Source organism: Apostichopus japonicus, chromosome 2 (genome assembly GCF_037975245.1).
Source record: "Apostichopus japonicus isolate 1M-3 chromosome 2, ASM3797524v1, whole genome shotgun sequence".
NCBI classification, from domain to species: Eukaryota; Metazoa; Echinodermata; class Holothuroidea; order Aspidochirotida; family Stichopodidae; genus Apostichopus; species Apostichopus japonicus.
In genome coordinates this window covers 741,122-755,005 of record NC_092562.1, presented here as the reverse complement: position 1 = coordinate 755,005, position 13,884 = coordinate 741,122, and the positions used below count along the sequence as shown (strand labels likewise).

Sequence of the window (13,884 nt, the reverse complement as noted above, 5' to 3'; positions counted from 1 at the left end):
AAAAGAAAAAACTTATGGGTTTGTCTAACACATGTTTGAAATATGAGTATAGTGGTATTATAAAGGTGTAAAGATTGACTGGAGTCTGTGTAACATCTTTGAAATAATAGTCGTGGTGTTAAAGAGGTGTGAAGATTGACTGGAGTCTGTCTAACATCTTTGAAATCATTTAAGTGGTGTTAAATACTACTGGAGTCATAATGGTGTCTGTATAACATGTGTGAAATAATATTGGATGGTGTTAAATACGCTTGACGTTTGAATGGAGTCTTTATCGCATGTTTGACACATCATTAATGGTAAACTTAATGTCTGAGTTTAATGTCTGAGAGAAGTCATTTACTGAGATAATATTTAGTGATATAAAGTTTTTTGCTAAGTTTCGTTGTTGTCAGCTATAGTCTGCAGGCGGCTACTTAATACTAACGTCTTCAGTTAGATTAGGCAAGAGTGATCCTCTCATGCTTATATACACGGCAAGATGTGATGTGGGTTAAGTTTCTTCTTTCATAGAGTGTATTATATATATAGGCTACCGTATTGTCTCAACAGTAAACTATAACCATGAGTCTAACATTTGTTTAAAGGCCGGAAGCACTTACTATCGTAAAACGGGGTGGTGGGATCACGTGAGAAGGGACACCCCGTGAACACGATATTCTGTTCATAGTTATAATAGTTAAATAAACCATACAAAACCATCAAACGATGATACTATAAATGTATACCAATTAGAATTCAGTTCGAAATAAGTTGCCATGCACACAACCGTACAGTTTGACTATTATCAAATTATAAAAGTGCGCCACGTATATTTCATATCGTTGACACAATATACCTAATCACATATAGTAAGTGTAACGAACTCTTTCCACTTGAGAAAATCACTGGTAATGACATATCAATTTAAAGAAAAATGAACCCTATGAAGCCTATGTCAGGGTTACCATGCGGGTAGAATTACTTTATAACCACGCAGTAGTAACATTATTCACGGATTGGATGAATTAATTAGGTTACGTCCTAGAAAAAGTAAACGAAAAAACATTCCATTGGGTTACTGCTGATACAGCTAGCAGTCGATAATTCACATCTGCACGTAACCCTTAACGTGGAAAGAGATGCGTCCGACCTCGTTCTCCGTCGAAGTCACGTGGTGTGTTGTTGCAAGGATGTTGAACGCAGTAACTTTGTCACAGCTTTCTGGTTGAATAAGTTACATGGACATAAAAAAAAATGGCGCTGTCTGTTCTAAAACTATACGCTATTATGTGAAATATTTGAATGCTGAATTTTATTTCGGTAGCTTTATGTATTATAAATTTGGTGTTTTACATAGACGGGATAGGAGAGTTGTTGGAACGATTCTTAATCCTTCTAATATCACATTAATATTGACAGTTTTGTCTATAGTAAGTGTTTAGGGTTACGATCAATTTTCCAAATTGAGTGGTACCACATTCTTGGACCGCAAAAGTGAGACATGATGTATCAAACTTGTAGCACGAGTACAACAGCATGAGTATCAATATAAGGTACAAATCCTCTTGGGGTGAGTAAGAGTTCGAGAGTACAAGAGCTCTAAGCACGAGTACGAACAGTTAGGTCTTGTACTATATAATATCTATACTAGAATATATTTAAAACATGCCAAGAAGATGTTACAAAAATGCCACGAGTACAAACCCGTAATGGCCAGTATCAGTACAGTTAATTATGCTAGAACACGAGTACGAGTGGGGACTTAATACCAGCCTGTTATGTACTAAAAAACAGATTCTTCATAAACATTACAGCAGGAAACATGAAATAAGCTAAAACATTTCAAAGGTTTGCAAACGAAACAATTATAATAAGTTGCATTTTCCGGCTAAACCATTTGGATAAATTTGGGCTGTAAAGGGTTATTAAAACGATACCATTGAAGCAACCATATAGGTTGTATCCATCATACAGAGTTATATCGAAGAATAAAGCAGGGAGGTAGTTTGAAACATTATTCTTAAGATTAATGCATGCCCGATCGGACCGTAGCGTTAAGTCGGAGGTGGAACGGTGGGGGAGGGATGGGCTATAGAGGGGTGTGGGAGGGGGTGACATTTAACCTAAAATGTACTCAGTTGATAAAAATTGTGTCATAAATATGTGTCAGGCGGAGTGTATAGCCTAGTGGTTAACGCCGGCGTCTCCCAGTCATGAGATCCCCGGTTCGATTCCCCGCCGACAGCAATGTGTGTCGTCTGGCAAGGGTGTTGTTCAATAACAACTTCCCGACATGGACGTTAAATGGATGTGTGCCGAGAGATTGGCTTCGGTCAGCTTGCGAGTCTATAAGCCTCCATGGCTTCTTTCGCGAGTTCCTGCTTGCGGGAAGATCACATATACATACATACATACATACAAATATCGGAGCAACTGATAGGCGGTGATTTCCTGCTCAATTCTGTGACCAAACTATCATACTTAGTATGAGGGTCGCCTAAAGCATACAATAGTATACTTGTAAAATATACTCTGAGTTGTCGAAAAAGTCCAAAAACGGGGGCATTTTTCAGCCGGTCTGAAGTCGATACTGTCACGCATTAACAGCATAAAGTCTATCTTTACAGGTTTCTTTTTACCGCAAGCTGGGATCCCTATGAAGAGATTAAGATTGTAGCAATAAAAGATGACAAGAGATTGAATAGACCCCCATTTTTTTTTTTTTTTTTTAATTCTTTGGAGTCGACGGATTTTCGCAGACAGTAGATTTATTTTGCAACGCGTATAGACGCGATAGTGGTAACACGCGGGCAACTAAGCGGAAACTTGATAAGGTTTGGCATTCATTGTGTCCTATATATATACCTTCCATGCAGTAAGCTTACAAATCTGTGGCTCGGTGCAAACTTCATTAAAAAGATACATTGTCGCCGTGGATTAGAATTCACCTAATTGGCCCGATCATGAATTGGCGGGAGTAGAAAAGCAGAAAGAAAAGATCATAGTCGACAGGACGTCTGCAGAAATCACATTTCCAAAAGCTATGCTTTTATGCAGCATAATCCACCGTGCAGTATATAGGCCCTATATATTTCACGTCAACTTCTATAAGAAACACATTCGACAAAAGAATTGTTTGGTTTCCAAAAGTGATACCCTAAATAGCTCGTTAGTGTCTTAATTCCAATCTCATGAAAGCGAACCACCAAGGTGGAGGATTGGGTAAAGGGGGGGGTGGGAGGTTTACGATCTGCTTAATATAAATACGTCATTCTTTTCTTCTCGTTTTTTTTTTAAGCTTCTCACTTCGTTTCATTTTTTAAATTTCTAATCTGTATTGAAATCGTATATCTTTAGTAACATCTGATGGATTAAACATTCTTTTTCGTTTTTTTTACCATAGAAGCCTTTCTTCTTCTTCGTCTTCTTCTTTGTCTCTTTCTTTTATGAAAGGGGAGGAGGAGGGGGGTCTCGAGAGGAAAAAAATACATTTCGATAGAAAACAGGAATAGAAAAGAAATTCCAGATATGTGCAACTTAAATCGGGTTACACAAGTATAGCTTCCAATCAAACAATACGGGGTTGTATATACGCTATGCTATGTCATCATTACGTAGTGACATTATACTTTAGATCCGTCTGAGTAAATTAGTTTCAAAGGATACACTTTGTAAGCACTAAATTAATTTGCATAAGTTCGAGCGTTAATAACCACTGTTATCAGCCAGGCTGCATATGTCAATATACTACCACTTTTGATTTTTTTTGGAGAAAAGAAACCTTTATAGACAGCTGAGACTCATCGATTAAAGTGACTGGATTATGTAGTCTAATACACAGGCCAGTTGTAGGTCAGTTCATCAGATACAACTCGATGGGTGAAAACGGTAGACTTTTTTGGACTCAAAAAGAAAGAAAAAAACCTGTGTATGGGTTACAAATTTGTCAAGGAAAAAATGTGTTTAATGTCTTCCAAGATTACCGTACTAGTGTTGTTCCTATCATGGAGCTACAGGGGCGTATCCAGGATTTTCCAATAGGGGGGGCGCCAGGCATGAATGATCGCCGTCCTGGGGGATGGGTCTAAGGGGATGGGTGTACAATTTTTGCTTTCAAAGAAGGGCTGAAATGCAAAATGGTGTCATATGCATGGGCGGCGATCCGTACTTCCGAGTGGGGGGGGGGGGGGAGGGGATATGACCTTGTTGACTATCTAAGCGTAGCGCCACCATGAGTTGGCGCGAAGCGTACAAGAAAATTTTGGGATTAACAAACCCTCTAGATGGCCGGAAACGGCACTTCCCGAGGTTTCCAAGCGGCATATACCCAACTTTAAAATAGGGATGTCATGTCCGAAATATCTCATAATCAGGATCCAAAATCCTTTTTTTTTTAATTTCGGGTGGTATTTTGGGAAAATTGCCCCTGTCAATCTTGTTTCAGGCGCAACGTTAGAATGTTCGAGAGCTCTGTTATATTATTCGATGAAGAAAATGGCCTCATGCAGGCTATTATAGGCCTATACACATGCAATACACAATTACACATAGTTACATTCCTAGGTACCGATTGCTAGGGCATCCAGGTGAAACGTGTATTAAGCATTACCCTGGTTACATGAGATTCTCAGCTGTTCGAGGGAACATGTACGTGTGTAGGCCTACTATAGGGCCTATATGAATACTATGAGGGTGCATATATGTACTATATCAATACCGTGGGCGCAATAATACATTTTGTTGTTATAGGGCCAATGAAGCCTACAGTCAACTATTTTTGCTTTATAAAGACGCTTTATTTGAAAAGATCGCACTGCGTTTATGGTAGGCAAGAAATGAACTGAAGACTGATGGCCGGCCTGGGGGAGGGGTCTAAGGGGAGGGGGTGTCCCCCTCCCCTTTGGAATTTTTTTGCATTTCCAGGTGGCCTCAGATGCAATTTGGTGCAATATAGCACACTTCAACCCACCCACTCCATTTTGTAAAGAATTTTGCATTTTCACCTGGCCTAAGATGCAATTTGGTGCTTCAAATGAGATTTTTTTCTCATTTGGAAATGAAAAAGGGGTTTTCTGACTTGCCGAGCGGGGGGGGCCGAACGATACTTCCGCCCCCCATATTTTTCACTGGGGGGGGCTGGCGCCCCCCAGCCCCCCGGGTTCCTACGCCCTTGTTTATAGTGATAATACAAACACAATTACCATCTATGTTTCTAAAACTATTATGCCGCCGAACTTCGCCAGAACCTTTTTTTGGCAAACAAAAAATAAAGCATACGGGTGGGGGGGGGGGGTGGTTGAGCGATCACCGACATCTCACATAAAGGTCGTCATCAATTTTTTTTTTTTTTTTTGGTGACGGCCAATAGGGGGGGCGCGCGCCTGTTGCGCCCCCCCCCTGGATACGCCCCTGGAGCTATAAACCTAGGTTTATAGCTCCATGTTCCTATGAAGTTAAAATATATTTTGGTGGATTCATCCTTCTTTATCCCGGCATCACCACAATTCGAAACCGGTATTTACCCCGTATAATCAGACGTGGATCCAGGGTTGAAGGGTCGTGGGCCCTCCCATCCCCTACTTTCCCCTCCCTCTCTCCCTTACAATCACAAAAAAATCAAAATGAATAATAACACGAAATCTTGCGTGTAGACCTTAAAGTGCCCCAAAGAGCACTGGTCCAATTCAGATTTTTTTCTTGTGGGAGAAGGGGGGGGGGGGAGGGTGGATAACTCTCACACCGCCCTCTTTAGTCCACCTCAGTGAAATCATTGTCACAGGGCTCTTTGATATCCAGGATCCGCCCCTGATAATTCACCATAACTATTTATTGACTTTATGGAAATATGAAAATCGTGTGTCCGAAAATTTGAAATTTTTAAATAAGTTTAACGTATATTTATATATAACCCAATATATACATCATTTTGTCCTGGGACACTCGTCAAATTGTGTGTCCGAAAATTTGAAATTTTTAAATCAGTTTTAACGTATATATATATAACCCAATATATATATATATACATCATTTTGTCCTGGGACACTCGTCAAATTCTGTCGAGGTCAGTTTTATTAATTAATTTCCCGTTGGAATTATTATATTTTTTTTATCATATTTAAATCAAATGCATCATTGCAAAATTAACCAACTTGGATTTTTTCTTCCTCTATCAGAAATTGTGAAATAGAATAAAATAAAAAAATCCAAAGACCACAGCATGAGACCAAAAAAAAAAATGGGATTTTGAAAATAAACGAGTTAATCTACTTAAACTCTTTATTTAACCCTTAGCCACTTAGCGCAGCCTCAAAGAATTGAAAGGTGATAAAAGTTTGATAATACACCATAAAGAGAAAGCAGTTTTAATTTCCCTCTTACCCTCATTTTGAAGGATGCAAATATATATATATATATTATATACCTGAGTCTTTGGCATGCCAATCACGGTAATACGCTTAATTCGACTTGGGTCAATCTTAATTCCATTACCCTACTTCCAAGTTATAATGGCTAAAGCGCTCAAGTATGGACCCCAGTTCGATACCTACCTGTCACATTGCCAAATGACTATCTTTATATTTCTTTTTTTATTATGAAATGACAAATTTGATATTTTGGCTTTTTGGTCTGTGAAGAAATAGGACTTATGATTTGATAAAGGTACTATAAGACATAAGTTGAAATGACGGTTTTCAATTCTCTCTCTTTCTTCTTTCTCCATCTTTTTTCTCTCTCTTTCTTTTTATCTTACTGCACCCGTCACAGATTTTAAATGGATGCAAATACGTGTAAAAAGATCAAATTATTTCTACTCGAGCAAGTTGATTCACTGTTTTCCATCTCCAAATGGATATCTATTCGATATTGAAGTTTTCAACCTTTTTTTTTTTTTGACTTATTTCGTGTGGCACCGTAATATGACATATTTTTTTTTAATATTTATTATATGTTTTTTGATTTTCATGTTGATCACAGTTTACAATATAGTTTAATAGGACTTACATTTCTTTCAGACAACTTATTTCCGGTGAATAGAAGGGGAACTGAATTAAATTAAAGATGATTAACAACCCTATGTACCACTCTAGAAAATTTCTCTTTTTCTCGTGACAAACCAAATAAAAAAAATAATAAAAAAAAATGGGTGCCGATAGTGAATGGCCGGTCATGAGCTCGTGTAGGTGTAACTAAGTTAACCTCCTTTGAGGGGCCGTTTGCTATTTGGATAAGACGTCGGGTCATATTCATTACTCCCTACATGCATATGTAACATACTAATGTGACGTAATCGATGAATCGGCGAAGATAGAATTCGTGGTTTAGGCCAATACTCCCATATACAATAGGTATACAATAAATGTAGTGGTATCATGGTTCAACACTACATCATTTATATCAGTCTGTTACATGGTCCACTTCCGGAACGCCCATGCACCTCCTTTCTCATTTCCATTAGGTCCACCGATCGCCTTTCGACACCACGGTTTCTTTTTTGTACCCTATAAGAAAGGTCATCCAACATAGGGCCAGTGCAAACACACACACACACACAAATAGTTTTCGTAGAACTGATACAGTCTAACCATTCGTCTGCACACACACGAGGCCTGTAACCAAGAATTATTACGTAGTTTGTCTAGTGCAGTATCGGGATTGCATATACAAAAAAGAAAGCAGATACCACACATAATGGTCATGACCATTGTGCTACGAAATGACTAAATGTTTTATGCAACCATACTTAAAATAGCTAATACTCTCTCACATTGGTTAGGTAACGTAGACTTGTCGTTCGAGTACAATGGCATGAACACGAAATACAAGTATCCAATACCCCGCTGTACCAGTACGAGTACAAGCCCCTGAGAAAGTTTGTAAGTTTGCACCAGTTCCTATACTGTTATGCAAACTTCCTCGAGTATAACATGTGCGAGTACAAATCCTCGAGGACGTTTACGAGTCTAGAGGTGGCTAGGATACGACTATATACAATCATGGACTTACTACAGGTCCCAGGATTAGTGTATTGCGTTACCATTAGCTTATTGTCACATATAGAAGTGCATGGAATGTCTCAAAATGCGTAAGATGACACTTTTATATTATATAGTATCTATATGATCCTTCATCTGACTCTGTATAGGTATTGTTTATTTTCTTGTACAGATGCCAAGAGGGGACGTCTGGAGATCATCCATGCACCACAGAGTCCTTCAGCTGGAGTAGGGCCTCTCACTCCACCAGACTCGGCGACAGTATTAACCCATCGGATTCTACCGGGATCATCACCGTCTCACAGCCCCACAAGTCTCCAAGAGTCTCAAGATGGCGGTATCGCGTCTCCGACTAGTTCAGTTTCGCCAGCGCTCTCGGCGTCCACCAGTGTGCAGAGTCCTCACAACGTCGTGGCCGAGGGGAAGGAAACGCACGAGGTTAGCAAAAATAAAGACAAGTCACATGACTACGAGTTGAGTAAGCGAGATCAAGCTGCCGAAGGCGGCGAAGATGACGGGAAAGCGAACTCGAAGGCTCCGATTGATGTTTTGTGTCGACTGTTTCCCGCGCAAAAGAAAACTGTACTTGAACTGATATTACAAGGTTGTGAGGGGGACATCGTGCAGGCAATAGAACAAATATTAAACTCACAACCCAAAGACAGCCGTAGCTCTCTAAGGCAGGAACGTCAAGCAAACCACTCACCTCACGAGGGTGAACATCCCACTACTGAAACCACTTGTGTCAATGGCACCTTCATTACCCACCGACCGTATCTATCGACGAGTCACATGGTGTGCCCACCCTGCACAACTTCTTCCGCTTTCAAGTCTGCTTTTTCACCCTTACCGCCAGAGAGGTCCGTTCCGACTGCCTCTACCGCCGGCACCTTCCCTCCAACACTTCGTCTGCCCTACCCTCCTTACCCGCGGGGGATTCCACTGTGGCACCCTTATTCGTCAGGGATGTTCCCCGCTGCAGCGGCGGCCGCTGCCGCTCTTGGTGTGCAGCCTAGTATGGAGTACCTCACAGGCGGAATGCGGGAGATAACGGGGACATCGAAGGACATTCCATCGACTAGGGGTCCGAATGGAAGCTTTCCCAATCAGCACTTATGAAAAGGTTGGTTTTTAACCTTATATAGTATCCACTTAAAAACATATTTATATCCGTGGGCGTGAATGAGAGACAAGCGTGTGTTAATGCGGCGGAAATAATCAACCAAGGATTGCATGCAATCGTCAAACATTTCGTCGTCCAGACAATTTTCCATATAATATAACTGAACCAATTTTGAAAAGTTCAAACATGCGCGATTTCACTATTTGACATGTTATTCAACTAAAGTTTTAGGTAACATTTTTGGGTGTTAGTAGGGAATGATTGCATCAATAAAACTTACAAAAATATTGTGTTAGCGTTCCGGAAAACATGGACAGCGTAAGATGGTATACTGTGTGTGCGTGTGTTGGGGGGGGGGGGGGGGGGGGAGTACAAACTTCGAGGAACAGCGAGTTATATGAATTTGATTTTAAATTTTGAATTTAATATTTTGCAACAAAAGGGAACATTTCAATGCTGCATTTTTCTTCCGATTTTTTTCATATTTGTTTTAAATTTTCAACTAAAGGACAACTTTTAAATCACATAAAGGTGCACATGTTTTATGAAACAAAACAAAAAAACGAAAAACGAGAACGAGGCTCGTTCATCTGTAGCATCCCCCTCCTCCTCCCCCTTTCCCCACTGCTCCGTCACCTCTGCATGGTCATATTTAATATTACAATATACCTCTGTAATCATTCCACATTGTATCTGTAACTGTCTCATTTACAAATGCTATATACAAATTCGTCATCTGTTTCAATATATCGCTCCAGAAAAAAATCACGTCGATTTCACCATAAAAAAATAGAAAAAGGCATTGACAAGTCTGCCCGATCTACTTACGTCCTGGCTCACAATTTATTTTATTAAGGTTAATTTCATGCAAGCGACTTTCTAATAAGTCATTTGTAGTTTTATTTTAGTCAAAACGTATACCTTAATAAGTGTGTCCTATTTGAACAACCCTTACCCTATAAAAGCTTTTTTTTTTTTTTTGGCATTCTCCCTCTACTCATCTCAACCCTAAACAGAAAGCGAACAAAAAAAGAATAACCATCAAGAGATTGTAAAGGTATTTTGGAGATGATGTAAAATATATTTTAGTGTTAGTTGCTGTATCCACTCCAATTACGAGCGAAATTAGCGAACATTTCGCCCATAGGCTTATCCATCAACGATAGAGAAAAAGCACTTTACGTACATTTTAAACATTTCACGGAGCTTTGAATTTCTTACGGATTGAGGATTTGTGTTGATTTTTTGGTTCATAACAGACAGTTTGTTGGTACATTAAAAGCGATTTGTGTTTTAGTCTTGTCAATTCTTTCACTCTTTATACATTTCTCTGGGTAAGAATGATTATTTCGAATAAAAAGTGCATTTGCCTATTTAGCACTAAAAAAAAAGTCGTTGCCACTCCGAATTTGTACACTTCAAGGGCATGAACTTCAATTTCCGGGTGGGAAAAAAAAATCGATGTTAGTGCAACTGAAGGGGTGGGTGTAAAGAAGATATCAAACTAGTAAATATAGCAAGACCGTAAAATATATATAAAACAATATATGTTTGTCTTGGGGTGTTTGTTTTTGTTGCTTTTATTGCTGTTTTTGCGCAATAATATGACCTGTGGCGTAAAACCGTAGGGAGTGAAGGTTTTGGATGAGGAGCTGAGAGGCAAGGATCCGTTATAGTTCTTGTTGTGATGTGAATTATTAGTATCCATACAAGCGTAAAATAAATATATGACCAGGCTATATACCTTTCCATCTCATATCCTCAATTCGTATATACATTCGTCTGTTACTATGGCAACATACCACAATACGTACTTTTCTTAAGAACGATTTTGATTTCCGAAATGACATTACAAACATATATAGATGAATAAATACAGAGGGAAGCCTAATGCTTTTTTTTTATTACTTTTGGAGAAAGCTTACTGACTGACGCATGTACTTTGTAATTAACTTGATGATATTACATTGTTTGTAATTAATTAGGTGGCAGCAAATATTTCGTGATTAATCTGGTGGCAGCAAATACTGGTAAATAACTTGATGACAGTACAAAACATCGTATTGAAGTCGGTGGCAGCATATACTTCGTAATTAACTTCTTGTCAACAAATACGGTGCTTCGTAATTAACTTAGCTGCAACACATATATCGTAATTAATTTTGTGGCTGCGTTTACTTCGTCAATAAAATTCGGTGGCAGTACATACTTTGTTATAAACTTGATTGCAGCACAGTGTTCTTAAATAACTTGATGGCAGCACAGTGTTCTTAAATAACTTGATGTCAGCTCATTGTACGTAAATTACTTGGTGTCTACATTAAAGCGGTTTTTGTTATGGTTTTGTTATGTCGTTCCCCTTGATTACAAATAGCTGTTTCCATTTATTTAGATCAACAAAGTTCTCACACTGAGTGAAATTATTGCTTTTGAATTAGCAAATAAATAATTTTGACTGACTCAAGTTTGTTAATGTCTTATATGTGGTTTTCTTTGACAATTTGCTTAGGCCTATACCAAAAAAAAATGTGTCAAAATTAATTAATTATCGAGGTACTTTACAAATGAAAAAAGTCTATTAAGTTTTGTTTGTCCGAACAAAAATCATATTCCAAGAATGTTTTTTTTTTACTTCTTTTCAGATGGTTTCAAGATGTTTTGTTATTACAAGATCAACCCACCGCCAAGAGACGTCAGCATGTCCTAACCGCATTGTTTTTGCTTTCGAATTGTAAACACTCTTACCGTTCAGCCAATAGGAAGTGACAGATATACGTCAGCCGAAAATAGAAAATACAACAGATTTTCATCTTGTCCAGAAAAAATACAATTTACGAAACTATACAGTTGTAAACTGTTTCGCAGAAAGAAAAACACAAACCACGTTGTTGCCGCAACAAGGTCCGGCGAAAATGAACCAAATATCATATTTATATGATATGTAATGAATGTTAAGCACGTCACTTCTTTTTACAATCGTTTAGAGTTTTTGCGATGAGGAGATGAAAGGACCATGGCGATGCCTTTGAGGCTTCATCAGGGATACTACATGGATGTATAAATTTAGGGAGGTGGTTCTATTGAAGTGAGGGGGGGGGGCGGTGGGTATCTTATCATATTCTTAAAAATTGTAAAAGGGCTATACACATGATGTGGGCCTCATGAGAGGCCACTTTTCATTCAGAAATTATCTGCCTACGAGTGTTTCGATGTTAAAATGCTACGGGCGCCGCGGTATTATGAAGCACCCCAAGCTTGTTGTCTTACATCTCGTCAATTCGTCGTTAATACTTGATCTGGATACAAAACAACATCATTACCCCAAAAAACCGCGGTGTATGGAACACACCTTCTTCCGACTTGTTTCTACAATGAATGTGAGGTACATGCAGTCTTCATATCGCGGTGTATTCCCCCAGACATTTGTTTCAGTGTTTACACCGTATATTGTTCTACCTCTTCCTATATAGAGTAACACCGCGATATTAAACATGTGATTTAGCTTTGTTCTGTTTACATTCATCTTGCATCTTATTCCTCGTTTAGAAAGATGTTGATATTTTTAAATTCAAGTTCTGATTAAAATTACTGTTTTTTACAAACAAAAAACAAATTATAATGTTCTTCTTGTCTAATGTTTGTCGCCTTAGCTTAAAGGTACGTTCGCTGTTTATCATCCCGCCGATCAATATATGCGACCTCTGTATAATTCTAATCTAGAAAACGAAAAAACACTGAAATATTTTATATGGAAAAAGGTATTTCTAATAGTGTAATAGAAAGTCCGTTGGCACCATGTAACCAGCATGTCTAATGACATGGATATCAGTTAAAATAAATTAAACTAAGCTCAAAGAAATTTCAGATTTGTCTTCGTCGGCAACAAATGTTTGTCGAAACTTGCGAGTTTTTTAAATACAATATTTATTAATTTCGTTATAATCTTTGATCTAAAGAACATTGTTGTCGTTAAAAACTTTCATAGTTTGAGGGCAGTATAATACTATGAGAGGTGAACAAAGATAAGTTAAAGTAATTGTAATATTAATTTAATCCCACCAGAAAGAGAAGGAGACAGAGAGAGAGAGAGAGAAAAAGAAGAAGAAGAAGAAAAACAGGTTTAAGTGTTTTTACTGTTTTCAGTAATGGTATACCTGTGTTATTAGTTGTAAGATTGTATGTTTTATTTCATGTACATTTGTATCGCTTGTATATATGGAGATTGTAAGTATGCTGTTGCACTAAAGTGACGTCCCACCACGTGATATCAAAGAAAACTGACGTCATAAATACATTATACCAGCCATTGAATATTCATGTCCTCTCCTCCTTTTTTTTTTCGTTTATGGAAAACTCCTTTTCGTTTCTTCGAAAAATGGTTTAAAATTGAAATTACGAAATAAAGACGTCTGTCAAAGAGCATATGAAGTACGTAAAAGTAATATAAGGTATACGTGTGTAAACCCTGCACCGCATACCACAATTAAAGAAGAAGGAATTTGGGTTTGACTCAGCTGCAAGTGTTATGTTAGGAAAAGTACGGAACGATTAGCACAATATATCAGTGATACAATAAGGACAATTGAAGGCAGGCGCGGATCATGAGGGAGTGGGTGTATTAACCCAACCTCCCACCCCATCCCCGTTTTTTTTTAACCCGACAGAAAAAAAGTTAAGTAGATATTAACACAACCTTGCGTGTAGAACTAAAGATAGACCTAATTTATAGCCTTAACCGAGTAACAGTCGTATAATTTATAACACGGCAGACGTGACATCTCACTC

The 13,884-nt window shown here is 38.4% G+C and overlaps 1 protein-coding gene across 1 annotated transcript in view; it reads left to right on the top strand.

Annotated features, from left to right (window-relative positions):
* Positions 1-13,410, top strand: part of LOC139973292 (doublesex- and mab-3-related transcription factor A2-like) — a 37,203-nt gene extending 23,793 nt beyond the window's left edge. Inside the window, exons 2-3 of the mRNA XM_071979862.1 lie at positions 8,149-9,099; positions 11,742-13,410. Of these exons, the coding sequence (XP_071835963.1) occupies positions 8,149-9,095 (947 nt within the window). The 3' untranslated portion in view covers positions 9,096-9,099; positions 11,742-13,410. The remainder of the gene's footprint in view (positions 1-8,148; positions 9,100-11,741) is intronic.
* Positions 13,411-13,884: the final 474 nt, after the last annotated feature.